The sequence below is a fragment of the Sprattus sprattus genome (assembly GCF_963457725.1).
Source record: "Sprattus sprattus genome assembly, chromosome: 3".
NCBI classification, from domain to species: Eukaryota; Metazoa; Chordata; class Actinopteri; order Clupeiformes; family Clupeidae; genus Sprattus; species Sprattus sprattus.
Window position 1 is genome coordinate 61,299,816 of NC_137922.1, and position 15,141 is coordinate 61,314,956.

Here is a 15,141-nt window from a genome sequence, read left to right on the forward strand (position 1 = left end):
CGTCTTCCTTATGAAACCCTTTAAGTGTGAAGTCTGAAGAACTTGTCTTCCTTATGAAACCCTTTAAGTGTGAAGTCTGAAGAACTTGTCTTCCTTATGAAACCCTTTAAGTGTGAAGTCTGAAGAACTTGTCTTCCTTATGAAACCCTTTAAGTGTGAAGTCTGAAGAACTTGTCTTCCTTATGAAACCCTTTAAGTGTGAAGTCTGAAGAACTTGTCTTCCTTATGAAACCCTTTAAGTGTGAAGTCTGAAGAACTTGTCTTCCTTATGAAACCCTTTAAGTGTCAAGTCTGAAGAACTTGTCTTCCTTATGAAACCCTTTAAGTGTCAAGTCTGAAGAACTTGTCTTCCTTATGAAACTGATGTGATCTAGATAAACTCTTTCCTCTTTTCAACACTACTGTGTGGTGATGAGTAGTGTGAGGTTCAGAGTGTTTAAGGTAAGTTGTCGTGCTAGATTCTTGAATGGGGACAGATGTGCGTGCTCTGCTAGAGGTTTTGAGTACTGTGCTGTCTGGAATCTCCCCACTGTTTCTCAGCTTTCTGAGGTCTTTCTATTTTCATTTTCCTTTTGGCCACCTCCTGTGGTGTATCCCCTCATGTTATTGGGCTGCTCCCAGGGCGGTAGTGCTGTGCTGTTGATATTGTTCAGAGTAAGCACTACCTGGATGACACACACACACTTGGAAAATGAAAGTCCTGTCTGAAATCCTAGTGCTTGGTCACTTATGCTCTTTCTCTGTCTCTCTCTCTCTTTCTCTCTCTCTCTCTCTCTCACACACACAGATAACTGTGAGTAATGATGACAGGGGAACTCCTCCTTCTAGGCACTAGGCAGAATTATTTGGGGTAGTTTTGGTATCCTCAAGAGAAAGGCAGGTGGTGCCATACAATCGTCTACAGTTAATGTGGCAGTAAGCATTTCCTGCCAGTCAGACAGAACTACTTGGAGATGACCGAGCCCAGAAGATATTTTCTTTGTAAAACTGAACTCAATTCAAGGCACAAAAAGAAGTACTTTAAAGTCGTCAGTATCAAGTCACCAACCCTGAGGTATCCAGTATTGAGCAGGAAATAATACAATAAACCAATTATTATTGAAATGAAATGTCTGCCTATCCACTTCACGGCGTGTTGTTCAATCCGGTTTGTGACCATCACTTGGTCGGTTTATAACTGACGTGATCCAGTGGCTTATATTAGGTACATGTAACTCGTGATCGTCATTCAACTGTGAGAGATTCCTGTTCTGCCTTATGTTTTTTTTTTAACTGAATGATGTCCAGGAATAAGCTAGTAAAAGTGACCAAAGTTGCTGGGCCGAAGTTTTAGCCCAGTATTTACAGGGGGGTTGGTAAAAGAAAAACACTATATGGCGTATTCACAGGAAACAAACCCCCAAATGTCTAGGGTTAATTTGTAAATACTCTGCTATCATGGTACCACGAAAATTGATCTTCTAACAACAGAAATTAAGCACTGCAGTGGCAGACATTTTCTCAGGCTGTGGAGTAGGAATGAACCTTCCCTAAAGCTAGTGGCAGATTTAGAACAGCTTCCCCATTCAAACCAGAACCTGCTCAATGTCCTCTTTTAACAGAATGTATGGAATTTTAGGGAAATTCCTTTCTTCGAGGAACGAGGTTGTGTCTTCGTCGCGCCCTCAAGTGGTTACCCACAAATACTACACATGACTTATAAAGTTTTTTTTTTTTTTTTTTTTTAATAGGGCGGGGCATGACGAAGCACATAGAAAACGAAACTGGGTGAAAGGGGTTTCTTGAGAAGTCGGAACAGTTGCTGTGTAATACATAGCAGTTGTTATCATAAATACAGTCCACCAGATTTGGAAAGCCATACCTGGTCGATACAGTGCCACGCGTTTACATAGAATAGAAACTGAACAGAACACGTCATTTTGAAGATCGCCTTACATTGTTGACCTTTGGATCTGACAGGTAGGCTGGTTCGCAATGACGAGACTATTTTAAATGCATTTTGTTGTGAATCTATTTTTGTAAGGTTGCTCTACGGAATACATTCGGCTTTGCAAGAGGAAGCCTAACGTTACGTTATTATGATCAAATGCCTTCACGTTTCCATGTTGCATGAATAATATGTTCGTCTACGTGCCATCTAATCGTCTTCATGTTGTAACTTAATAAACAATAAACAAGCCTATTAATGTTTGTGAGAACCTGTAAGCCTACAATGTCCATTACAGGTCTATCTCACTGGCTTTAGACCTACCTAAATAATATGTTAGACTATGTAAGATTCTATTGCAGTTAACATGTATTCCAAGTCCATATTTTGTATTTATGTTTTTATTGCTACCCATCAAAAGTCAGCATTACCGATAGAAGCTAGTCATACTTGTCACGTGACTCCAGTGGGGAAGTGATAGAATAACTTTTTTGTTTCAGCATCCTCAGGCTAATGTGACATATTTCATACGGAAGGGGTTACAAATACTATTGTAAATAGGGGTCGCTTGGTGTTATATGTAGTGGATTATCTGCCATCATGAGAACATTTTGGTTGAAAAAAAAAACAAAGGGGCTGAACCTGTGTTATTGAATGCTGGTTACAATCGCCGGTATCAGTATTGCTTTGGCACCTTGACTAGTGCTTAACTTGCACTTACATTCCTGCATTTTCTTCTTTTCTTTTCTATGTCGTTTTTCTATTTCTTATGTAAAGTAGTATTTATTGTTACACCAGGTTTGTATTGCTCTTAGCTTGACTGTTGTCTCCCCTGCACGTCGCTTTGGACAAAAGCGTCCGCTAAGCTAAAGGACTCAATGTAAATGTTGTTCCTGCCCACCTGTGTACAGGTGATGGCCGCCTCCAAACCGCTGCTGATCCCGTGGCTACGGGAGCAGATCGACAGCGGGTGCTACCCGGGAGTTCACTGGACCAATGACGAGCGAACGGAGTTCTGCATCCCGTGGAAGCACGCGCTGAGGCAGGACTCCAACAGCGAAGATGTTCTCATTTTCAAGGTGAATTTAATAATTATAATAATTCATTTTTATACAGCGCTGCTCTAAATACCCAAAGTTGCTTAAATAATAACATGAATTAAACCTCTGTGCAGTTATTTGTAAATATCTAAAAATTAAATAAAAATATATTTCTGTGTAAATCGTTTGACCTCTTTGACGTTCGTGTAAGAAAGTGGAGTTTCTTGTTCCTGTGTTGCTCTATAAGTTGACGGTAGGGCGTGTGATTTTTGCTCTTGTGTTGGACATCATTGTGATTTCTATGGTCAGGCGTGGGCGGAGACCAGTCTGGGAAAGCAGTCAGACGGCAGAACGCCAGGAGACCCCTCGGTGTGGAAGAGAAACTTCCGGGCAGCCTTGAGAGCGAGGGGTTTCTCTCTGCTGCACGACAACAAGAAAGACGTCGCCAACCCTCACAAGATCTACCATTGGCCCAGAGGGGAGGGATCGACGTCAGGTGGTGAGCCAATCACAGCAGAGGGATTAGGGAGCCAATCACAGCAGAGGGATTAGGGAGCCAATCACAGCAGAGGTAGGAGGGAGCCAATCATATGGCACTACTGAATTGCATTAAGCCAATCATATGGGTCTACTGAATGGCATTAAGTACAGGGTAACTGTGGAGATGAATCAGCTCATCAAAGACTTAAGTCTGCACTTGCACTGAGGGTTCTGAGAAGAATAATGAGTTGTTCTCTATATGCAGTCATTGGTCCCCATGGAGACCATTGAAAGACCTTTAGAACGTAGAACTCTCTCCTGGAGGATATAGAACCCTTCCTTTATAGAACCCTTGCTTTATAGAACCCTTGTGCTTGTGTGGCCTGTTTGACTATTGCTTTTGTAATGTCCACTAAGAAATCATTGCCTTGCTAACTTTACTGAACTAGCTAAAGAACAGATGAGTGCTAGCATGCGCTTGTTTCGTGTCCCTGTGATCCTACCGTAGGCCTACTATAGAGTGTTTGCACCTCTCTTTGGGGCCTGTTCTTACATTGGCCCTAAGCCTGAGCAACTATCACATACAGACACTAATAAGTTGAAACAACAGTTTGAAATGACTGTCTGCTCAAACGATCTGATGCAGACAGAAACTCTGTCTCATTGTCACCATGGAAACTGAATGAATGACAGAGCAGTGAAGAAGGGGAATGATACTGAAGTGCTCTTTGGATGTCTGCAGCTTAAACCAACACTCCTCTCCTCTTGTCTCCTCTCCTCTCCTCTCCTCTCCTCTCCTCTCCTCTCCTCTCCTCTCCTCTTGTCTCTGCAAGCCTCCTGTGAAGCCTCCCCTGAGCTGGACAGCCCGCCTGATACGGTACTTAACCCTAACCCTAACCCTCCTGATACGGTACGCGTTGAGGGGATTTATATTCCAGTATTTACATCCATGCATTCACATCTCCGTGCATGCAAACAGTACCAGTCAAAGGTTTTGGACACACCTTTCATTTTTTGGAGAAGTGTTTTCTTTACTTTTATTATTTTCTACATTGTAGATTAATACTGAAGACATTTCAATTATGAAAGAACACTTGAAATGAAATGATGTACTAAACTAAAAAAAGTGTTATCTACCATGTAGAAAATAATAAAAGTAAAGAAAAAATGTCCCAAAAAATTAGAAGGTGTGTCCAAACTTTTGACTGGTACTGTTTATTATATGTATTTCCATCCATGCATTCACATTTCCGTGCATGCATACATGTTATATTTCATTGAATTCTCCTCATAGACAGCAGACATCATTGATACAAACAATGGTTATGAGTAACAGTAGAAGTCATGATGACATTTTCTCAAAGAAACCACACAATGTATTTGAATGTATTGCCGTTAAATAAGCGTCTGTTGTGTGACTTACCGAATGAGTGTGTGTACTTTAGGATCCCCTGCCCGTGTTTGAACATATCTACTTGGCAGAAGATGCTTTCAGCCAAAGTGAGTCCTTATCATTCGTGAAGAAATAGACTTTACACCTCTGAAGGTGAAATGATATCTAATGATTTTCATTGTGGTTGTGTCACTCTGGTTTCCAGATAACAATGGGTCGGATATACTGCAGCAGTGCATGGGCGAACTACAGATATATGAGCCGCTAGCAGGTAGGCCTATCACCTTTGACCTGTCACATATGAGCACAGCAGCACAGGTCGAAAGACAGGATATAGAGAGCCTATGAAAGAACAGGTGTAACTAAACTTCATACTTTCATTTCTTACTCCACTTTGCTGGCAGTCATCATTTGTATATCCACTGCTTACTTAGCATCTGAAAGAGCAGATGAAAGGTTAACACCTGAAAGAGCAGATGACAAGTTAACTCCTGAGTGTATTCAGTCACCTAATGAACTTTACCATTCCAGCTCTTCCTCTGGCCGCTGGAGAGAGTGTGCTACTGTACACCATGGCTGGACCCGAGACAGACTGTGCCCTTCTGGAAGAGAGCTGCCCCGTCCAGGAGACCCTCGGTGGGGTGCTGCAGTCGCCGCTGTTTCTACCAGAGGTGGTTCAGCAGGGACCTCACATAGAACCGCCCCAGGTGGAGGAGATACAGCCAGAGGCGGCCGCGCCAGAGAGCACTCCCTTCAGTAAGAACCTATACCAGACCCCTACCTATGTAGTCCATGAGTTAGGGTAAGAGTGATCCCTATGTAGTCCATGTACTATGTACTGTGGCACTCTGAGATTCAGCTTATTTGTATTATTATTATTATTATAACCAGACCCCTATGTAGTCCATGAGTGGGCCTGTATGCTTATCTTAAAAAGGAAGTGTTTCATGTTGTTGAGAAACACATTTTTAAAGCAATATTATTTAACAATTGTACCTTTAAATAACAGCTTCAAAATCAGTTTGGTGGTGCACTGACTGGTAATACAGAGAATGGCGTCGGCCACTGCCACAGCACCTCTGATACGCATGGTATTGCAGTGTGTCACTTTGGTGGACAGGGCGCGACACCTTTCACAAGAACTATGTAATGCTTTATGGCACCACCTCACGCAGCAACAACTAGATGAGAAGAAACTAGCACAGTAACGACGAAGAAACCAAGGAAGACGTTGTCAGAGGAAGCGAGGGAGAGAAAAAGAGAGAGTAGCCGAGCGAGAGACCAAATGAGAGTCAGTCTGAAACTGGCTTTTACCCGTTGGTGAGAGCAAGACAAGACAAAAGAATGCAAGTCAGACGCCAAACTGGCCTTCTTTCGGTTACATTCTGGCATAAATAACTTATTAGCGGTCTTACTAAGTCTTGTGTTGTGCTTGCTTGATGTTTGGCCTTGTTAAGAAAGTTGTTGACTTGCTAGTTTTTCATCATAAACATCGCTGCCAATGTTATTTATTTATTTATGTAATATATTATACTGTCCAATGTACATGGATTAAAGTTTTCCGTCGCTATGACGGATTTCCGTCAACTCGGCTCGCATAAGGCCAAAAATGAGACACTGATATGATTTGCACATTTCAGCGTCGGAAATACACGAGAGCAAAGGGCAAAACTACCCCTAAGAAATATAATTTTGCCCCTAAAATTACTAGGAGAGTAATACTTATTCAATGAACGTGTCAAAAACATTGTAGCCTATATGACCCGGTCAGTTGCCATTTAATGTTTTGATTTTCGCCTTGACTGTTGCGTGAAGAAACAAACGTTCTAACAAAACACATTTGGAGCGCTTCCTAATCAGACCTGTGACTGCGAGAGTGAGGAGAGATGAGGACCAGCGCAGTCTCTGTCACCATCTCAGGTTCTAAAAGATAAAATTCACACACCCAGCGACTGTCAAAAATGAAAGCTAGATTGGCTTGTGGTGGAGGATGACGACGACGTTGATAAAAAGACCGGTTTTGTTTTCAAGGCATGTCGGAATTGTGGACAACGAGTTGCCCAAATCGTTGTCAAACCAGCACAGGTAAATTCATCTACTGGCTCCATCAAGGGGAGCGAAAACGTTCAGAAATACATGGTACTTTGTCACCAAGCGCCAAACAACACGCATCACCTACGGTGAATGATAACTAGTAATAATACTTTTAGAAATGATTTAGTTCGGTTAAGCTAGTTTAATGTTAGTTAGCTAACGTTAGCTATCTCTGATAGTACGTTGGCTACAAAGGCTTGCTTGCAAACTAGCTTACTAGTCTAATCTGTATTTCCTGTAGGCCTACTATGGTAGGTACATGAATAAAGGTAACACAAAAATCCATAAATATAATGTGTTATTATTATTAAAAAACAAAGAAACAAAAACGATTGTTAATAGTTGTTTAAAATTTTTTTTTTACCTTTAAAAAGATTGTATTAGTTGTTGTTACTATAACAACTAATAACCACAAAGAAAGAAGAATAGGATTGTCTAATTTACGTTGTCTGTTTGGTTTTTGTTCAAAAAATCTAAGAAAACACTTTGAATCTGTAGACTAATGCCTAATAGTCTTATTATTGCCATTTGATGACAATTGTTCATATTCATATACTGTAAGCCTAAATAAGTGTGTTTATTATTTTGAACAAAGGTTAAATGTTATTTCACAAGTTTCTAAAAGTGCCCCCAATTTTTTTGTTAAATGCCCCTGGATTTCAGTAAATCATTTTGTCATTTATAGCCCATTAACAAGAATGGTGAAGTCTTGCAAAAAATATTGGTTTTATGCCCTAGCTTTGAACCAATAAGTGATAATAGACCACGTGAAGTTCAAATATCGAGGCGGTATGCAGCCACGACCCAAAATGAGGGCCGATTTTTTTTTTTTTCAGTCAGATGATTTTTTTTTGCTTTAATCCCTGAATGTATATTATGCACAATATTTTGATTTATCATATCACCAACGACATTTTATAAGATTACACATACTCTACATTCAAACACATTTTTGCAAAAACTAAATTCATTACATTTATCAGACATTGTACATCCCTCATTCAAAAGTAAATACCAGGAGTGTTCAATTCCTGCAGACTACTGGCACTTGCATTTAATGTGCATTCATTACATTTCTTTGAATCTAATCGTTGTTCGTCTTAATTGTCTAATTTCTGTTCGTTCTGGCAGAGACCTGCTTTAAGGTGGTGGTCCACTACAGAGGTCACCTTGAGATGGAAGAGCTGGTCACAGATGAGAGCGGCTTCAGGCTGGCATACAGGTAGAGACTAGACCGGCTTCAGACTGGCATACAGGTAGAGATGAGAGCGGCTTCAGACTGGCATACAGGTAGAGATGAGACCGGCTTCAGACTGGCATACAGGTAGAGATGAGACCGGCTTCAGACTGGCATACAGGTACAGGGTTCAGACTGGCATACAGGTAGAGATGAGACCGGCTTCAGACTGGCATACAGGTAGAGATGAGAGCGGCTTCAGACTGGCATACAGGTAGAGATGAGAGCGGCTTCAGGCTGGCATACAGGTAGAGATGAGACCGGCTTCAGACTGGCATACAGGTAGAGATGAGAGCGGCTTCAGACTGGCATACAGGTAGCCATTAAGTAGCCTTGTAAGATCATAGGAGTTTTAAACTCTCACACTTCCATTTAGTAGCCTTATCATAGGAGGTTTAAACTGATAGAGTATGGTGGCTTTGTGGTTAAGAATACAAAGACCTCTGTACTTAAATCTAGAGGTATAATGTAAATTTAAAAAAAGTTAGTTACATTGCAATATGTTTCATAGCACCTTAAAGTAACACTATGTAACAATTTGACACTTTTTGAGGTATGGTGTTATAGGGAACTAATGTTGGTACCATCCTCAAATTCATTTTGATAGCATATGGTCATGTGAAGGACAGAACACCTGTGTCTTTCCCACTAGCCATCCAAAATATGCCCTATGTAGTTCTGTATACCGGGCTGGAACACCCTGCAAAAATAGAAAAGAAGAAAAGCTTTCACAGCATGACATTGCCAGTTTAACTGCCAAAAGACACCAGTTAGTGTGTTGGCAAGGTTCTATGAGTGTTGTTGGGTTGTTGGTGGTGTTTGCAAGGTTTTTGCCTTGGTTAGCTAATTGCTGCTTTAAGTTCAGATAGATTGTAATTGCATGTCTAGGAGCTGCATTTCGTAGATAGTAGAGAAAGTAGAAAACAAGGTACACAGCCTGTAGTGACAAGTTGCATTTCAGCCTATATGGAATTTCATTGATGTAAGGTACCATTCACCCACAACCACATCTTCTCAAGCTTAGTTTCAGACGTTTTCAATAACTTTAATAATGATACCAGACTAACACGTTAGAGTCTATTTATACTGAAGATGTGTATTAAAGGCACCCAGTGCAACTTTCGATGCTTGGGACTCGAAAAATAAACATTCAATTTCTAGTCTTTTCTACACGTAGTAAGTTTCAATAACGATTGTTGTTGTTGTAAAAAAGACTGGAAATTGAATATTTATTTTTAAGCCTCGAAAGTTGCACTGGTTGCCTTTAACATTTCAATCAGTGTTTTTCTGTGTTTGGCTTCTGTAGACCAGAAGATTGCTTGCACTCGGACCCTGTTCTACGGACAGTTTTCCTCCCTAATCCAGACGGCATTCGTGACGAGACCCAAGCCAACCTGACCAGACAGATCCTGCGGAGTCTGGGGGGGGGACTGGAGCTGAGGGTCATCGGCTCGGTCTTACACGGCAGACGACAGGGCGACTCCAAGGTCTTCTGGAGCGTTGACAAGCACGATCAGAGCAGAACCCCCAGAGAGCTGACAAAGTATGAGGCCGAACCCTTGTTTTCCTTCAAAGACTTTATCCAAGGTGAGATATTGAGATGAATATCAGCATAGATACTTGACAGTAGGGGTGGGAATCTCTTGGTACCTCACGATTATCGATGCAGCTCGATTTTAAAAACATTTGAGTTTGCTACTCAGTGTCTCAAATAAAAAAATAAAAACGAATTAGACGAATTACCTTCTCAATTTTTTTATAAGAGAAAAAGCTTTTCCTTGTCACAATTATGTTCTATGAACAATGCAATAATGGATGCAGCTTGCATTTCAACACATAGTAATAATTATTTAAAAAATCGATTATGAACTTTTCTGAATTGAGACAGAATTGTTCTAGAGAGAATCTCAATTTATTTTTCCAACCCTGCTTGACAGTGTGCTACTTTGACACTACATTGGGTAATTCAGGAGTATGTTATCTGTGGATTGACCTGCATTATTGTCCTATAAAGATTCTGCTTCACATTTCACTGTAAGAACTTACTTGTTGACAAACAAGGCGAGATGTTTGTGTAATATTGTACTGGTCATTTGACAGAGTTGGTGGGTTTTATGAATAAGGAATGAGATGTTTGTGTGATATTCTACCGCTCATTTGACAGAGTTGATGGGTTTTATGAGGAAGCAATGCAAGTGCCCTCCCATATCACTGATCTTCTGCCTGGGGGAGAGATGGCCCGACCCTAAACTCAAACCATGGGACAAGAAACTCATCATGGTTGAGGTAATGATGTCCTTCCTCTTACATTTAGTCATTTAGCAGACACTTATATCCAAAGCAACTTACACGGATGTATATACATTTTACATCTACACTGATGGCACACCAGGAGCAATTAGGGGTTCAGTGTCTTACTCAAGGACACTTCGACAGGGAATCGAACTAGCAACCTTCTGATTACTAACGACTTCTCTACCTCCTGTACCACTGTCTCTCTCTCTCACACACACACTCCTCCTGTAACACTCACTGTTGCCGCTCTTTCTTCAGTTCTCTGGTTTCAGCGTGGTTGATGATCGGTAACTTTTGGAGTAACAACTGTGTGTATTCTGGTTTTAGCGTAGTTGATGATCGGTAACTTTTGGAGTAACAACTGTGTGTATTCTGGTTTTAGCGTAGTTGATGATCGGTAACTTTTGGAGTAACAACTGTGTGTATTCTGGTTTTAGCGTAGTTGATGATCGGTAACTTTTGGAGTAACAACTGTGTGTATTCTGGTTTTAGCGTAGTTGATGATCGGTAACTTTTGGAGTAACAACTGTGTGTATTCTGGTTTTAGCGTAGTTGATGATCGGTAACTATTGGAGTAAGAACTGTGTGTATTCTGGTTTTAACGTAGTTGATGATCGGTAACTTTTGGAGTAAGAACTGTGTGTATTCTGGTTTTAACGTAGTTGATGATCGGTAACTATTGGAGTAAGAACTGTGTGTATTTGTTCATCCAGGTGATCTTTGATGCGCTGGAAAATCTGAAGAGTATGGCATTGGATGGCGGAGCTTCTTCTCTACAGTCATCAGTGGAACTGCAGATCTCATTGGATCAGATGATGATGGACATGTCTTAATGAAGGATACTCTGATTGGAAAATGTCAGTTTATTTAACGAACTCTGCGTTTCTCTTGGGGGACCCTATCTGTTTTTTTAACTCCTTACATTCTTATTTTTAAATGATGTTACATATTTGGGCAGCTGCTCTGAAATGTTGTCCTATTGATATGTACAAACCTATGAATGTTTACATAATTTTATTGACAGTCGGTGTTCGGTTTATACTCTGTTTGTTTGATGAAATATTAAAAAAAAGTGTTGAAACAGAGAATGTAAAGAGCACAATTATATCACTTTTTATTTATCATGGCTTCAGAGTTATTTCATCATTATACATCTAGAAGTGTTTACATTCGTGACAGCAAAAATAAGTTAGTGCGTATTTATTGTTTCATGTGTAAGTAACATGGATAGAGTAAGCAGATGCTTGTTGCAGTTAAACGGAACGTGTCCGGACAGGAAATGCAGTGCTCTCGAAGACGAGGATGAGAACCTACTAGTGCCAATGAAAAGTTCCTTCACATGCCCTTTACTACTAGTGCACTGAAATGTCCCTTCACATCACCTTGCATGGCTAAAATAGGTGCTTTAAGCGCTGCCGATACTGTGGGAATAAACCTTGGTATCGGTTAAATTGGTTGAGATGGTCATTTCATACTTAAGAACTCTTTTTGGACAGCCATTGCTGGGGAACTCCTAAAAAATGTCCTAGTTTGTAGTTTCCCCTTTGTACCAGGACGTCTGAGAACTGACCTGGACACAAAACTAATACCTTCATGTATGCATTCTACTCTTTTAAACTCGCTTCTCCTTCTGTTTCCTACAAACAGAAGAATGGGGGTATAGTTTATTTAAGGGGACGAACACAACCACACATGGCTTGCCAGAGAGCAGCACTATCATGTCCTCAAGCTTCTGGTGATCGCTGAAGCAGAATCTCTCTTCCTCGTCTGCCTCTATTCTACATCTTCCAGATCGTCGGCACCTCCGCTCTCCTCCCCCTCCTCAGTCATCTGGTCAGTCATGAGGCTGGACATGGGTGTCAGGTGACCGTCTGCGCTCATGCCCATTGGCTGGATCATATTCTCTCTGATGATCAGATGGGGGAACAGAATTTGAAGAGGATATATATTTTTTACACTGAAAACACGTTTAATTCCTCTTGTTGTTGGTGGGTGACTTTCCACAGTGGCCAAACCTCACTGTTACCAAGCAACCAGACTGAGTATTAGAACACAACAAACCTCTCATTGTTAACAAGCAACCAGACTGAGTATTAGAACACAACAAACCTCATTGTTATCAAGCAACCAGACTGAGTATTAGAACACAACAAACCTCATTGTTACCAAGCAACCAGACTGAGTATTAGAACACAACAAACCTCTCACTGTTACCAAGCAACCAGAATGAGTATTAGAACACAACAAACCTCTCACTGTTACCAAGCAACCAGACTGAGTATTAGAACACAACAGGGTGCATAACAACTATCATAGCGGTACCCAACAATACTTAACAACAACAACAAATATGCCTTCGTGGGCCTTTGAGGAGGGTTGTCAAGTGGGCACCTTCTTTTGGCAGTGATTCCTTGAATTAGGCCCACGACACACAAAACACCTTCAGAACGCTCAACGGTGATGTCTGGCATCCCACACACACCCCCCTCCATACTCACGATGGGTTAGGACACAAGTCACACACACACACACACACATACTCACGATGGGTTAGTCACACACACACACACACACCTCCATAAGTTCTGAAGTTCTCACTGTGAGAGTAAGGGTTAGGTTACAATAATAATAATAACAATAATAATAATACTACTGAGGATCTCACCGTGAGAGTTTGGGTAAGGTTACAATAATAATAATAACAATAATAATAATACTACGGAGGATCTCACCGTGAGAGTTTGCTGAAGAGCATGACCAGGCGTCGTGCCTCCTCCTCCTTCTCCTCCTCCGTCATCCCCTCCATCGGGTCGGGCTGCTCCTCCTCCACGCGTCCCGTCACCAGGTTCACGCGGCCCTTGGCCTCCCGGTACTCCTCCGTGTCCGAGTCGGAGTCGCTGGAGTAGCGTGCTGATTGGACGCCGCCGCCGCTCCCGGAGCGATGACCTCCCAGAAGCCCCCTGGTGGCCAGGAGCCCCGCGGCGTTCCCGTAGCCTGTGTACTTCACGAAGCGCCGCACTGCAGGAAGCAGGAAACAGGAAACAGGAAACGGGTGAAACGTGACGTGACGTGAGGAGCACACAGGGGAGGATGTGGTGAGGTGTGAGAGTTGGCGATGTTGTGAGATGTTTGCTAGTTGACCTTTTTTAAACCCTACAGCTGAGATAGTGGAGGCTGGTGACTGCACTGCTAACATCATAGATCACAGACAAGGGACCACTTCACAAGAACGGCATGTTACTCTCTTGATTTGAAGCATTACTGTGTGTCACCCTCTTGATTTAAAGCATTTCTTAAATGTAGTGCGTGTGTCTCTGTGCACCTTATGTTGTCAAAATGACCACTGATACAGTAGGCTCATAATGACCACGGTATAGTCCAAGCCAGCCTCAGAAACCCACTGATGAAATGAAGTTGACGGTTTTTATGATAAGAACGAAGGAAGTTGAGGGTCATTAGAGTGTACCCCAGTTAGAGGAATCCCCTGGCCAATAGTACAGCACCAGTGTAGCCTTGTTAGAGTAATCCCTTGGCCAATAGTACAGCACCAGTGTAGCCTCGTTAGAGTAATCCCCTGGCCAATAGTACAGCACCAGTGTAGCCTCGTTAGAGTAATCCCCTGGCCAATAGTACAGCACCAGTGTAGCCTCGTTAGAGTAATCCCCTGGCCAATAGTACAGCACCAGTGTAGCCTCGTTAGAGTAATCCCCTGGCCAATAGTACAGCACCAGTGTACTCTGCTGAGAGTAATCCCCTGGCCAATAGCACCGCACCAGTGTAGCCTCGTTAGAGTAATCCCCTGGCCAATAGTACAGCACCAGTGTAGTCTAGTTAGAGTAATCCCCTGGCCAATAGTACAGCATCAGTGTAGTCTAGTTAGAGTAATCCCCTGGCCAATAGTACAGCACCAGTGTAGTCTAGTTAGAGTAATCCCCTGGCCAATAGTACAGCACCAGTGTAGCCTCGTTAGAGTAATCCCCTGGCCAATAGTACAGCACCAGTGTAGCCTCGTTAGAGTAATCCCCTGGCCAATAGTACAGCACCAGTGTAGTCTAGTTAGAGTAATCCCCTGGCCAATAGTACAGCACCAGTGTAGTCTAGTTAGAGTAATCCCCTGGCCAATAGTACAGCACCAGTGTAGCCTCGTTAGAGTAATCCCTTGGCCAATAGTACAGCACCAGTGTAGTCTAGTTAGAGTAATCCCCTGGCCAATAGTACAGCACCAGTGTAGCCTCGTTAGAGTAATCCCTTGGCCAATAGTACAGCACCAGTGTAGTCTAGTTAGAGTAATCCCCTGGCCAATAGTACAGCACCAGTGTAGTCTAGTTAGAGTAATCCCCTGGCCAATAGTGCCGCACCAGTGTAGCCTCGTTAGAGTAATCCCCTGGCCAATAGCGCCGCACCAGTGTACTCTGCTGAGAGTAATCCCCTGGCCAATAGCACAGCACCAGTGTACTCTGCTGAGAGTAATCCCCTGGCCAATAGCACAGCACCAGTGTACTCTGCTGAGAGTAATCCCCTGGCAGATAGCACAGCACCAGACTCACTGAGGAACTGAAACATACAGAGGATCTACAGGACTTTCATAACGACACAGATGACAGCCTCCCTCTGGAGCTGTGAGTGAGGCCTTAAGGGAGAGGAAGACTGCGGTTCCGTACCGTTCTCTTTGCAG

General features: G+C 42.3%; 2 protein-coding genes across 2 annotated transcripts in view; one reads left to right on the forward strand and one right to left on the reverse strand.

Annotated features, from left to right (window-relative positions):
• The first annotated feature begins 1,779 nt into the window (after window positions 1–1,779).
• On the forward strand, window positions 1,780–11,488 carry irf3 (interferon regulatory factor 3). Its single transcript, XM_080834342.1, has 11 exons — window positions 1,780–1,959; window positions 2,839–3,006; window positions 3,277–3,466; window positions 4,281–4,324; window positions 4,893–4,947; window positions 5,046–5,111; window positions 5,372–5,596; window positions 8,066–8,156; window positions 9,478–9,758; window positions 10,336–10,457; window positions 11,180–11,488. Exons 2-11 carry the CDS (start codon window positions 2,842–2,844, stop codon window positions 11,297–11,299), a joined length of 1,359 nt encoding a protein of 452 aa, XP_080690468.1. The 5' UTR covers window positions 1,780–1,959; window positions 2,839–2,841; the 3' UTR covers window positions 11,300–11,488.
• A 751-nt stretch (window positions 11,489–12,239) lies between these two features.
• Window positions 12,240–15,141, reverse strand: part of LOC308362939 (chaperone Ric-8A) — a gene marked incomplete at both ends in the record, with an annotated part of 12,971 nt that continues 10,069 nt past the window's right edge. The window contains 2 exons of the mRNA XM_080835665.1: window positions 12,240–12,372; window positions 13,199–13,484. Coding sequence (XP_080691791.1) covers window positions 12,240–12,372; window positions 13,199–13,484 — 419 coding nt within the window. The remainder of the gene's footprint in view (window positions 12,373–13,198; window positions 13,485–15,141) is intronic.

Coding starts and splice junctions, on each gene's coding strand:
- irf3 (XM_080834342.1), top strand. CDS start 2,842: ATGGCCGCCTCCAAACCGCTGCTGATCCCGTGGCTACGGGAGCAGATC. Junction 4,325..4,892: donor TGGACAGCCCGCCTGATACG/GTACTTAACCCT, acceptor TGTGTACTTTAG/GATCCCCTGCCCGTGTTTGA. Junction 9,759..10,335: donor CTTCAAAGACTTTATCCAAG/GTGAGATATTGA, acceptor CTCATTTGACAG/AGTTGATGGGTTTTATGAGG.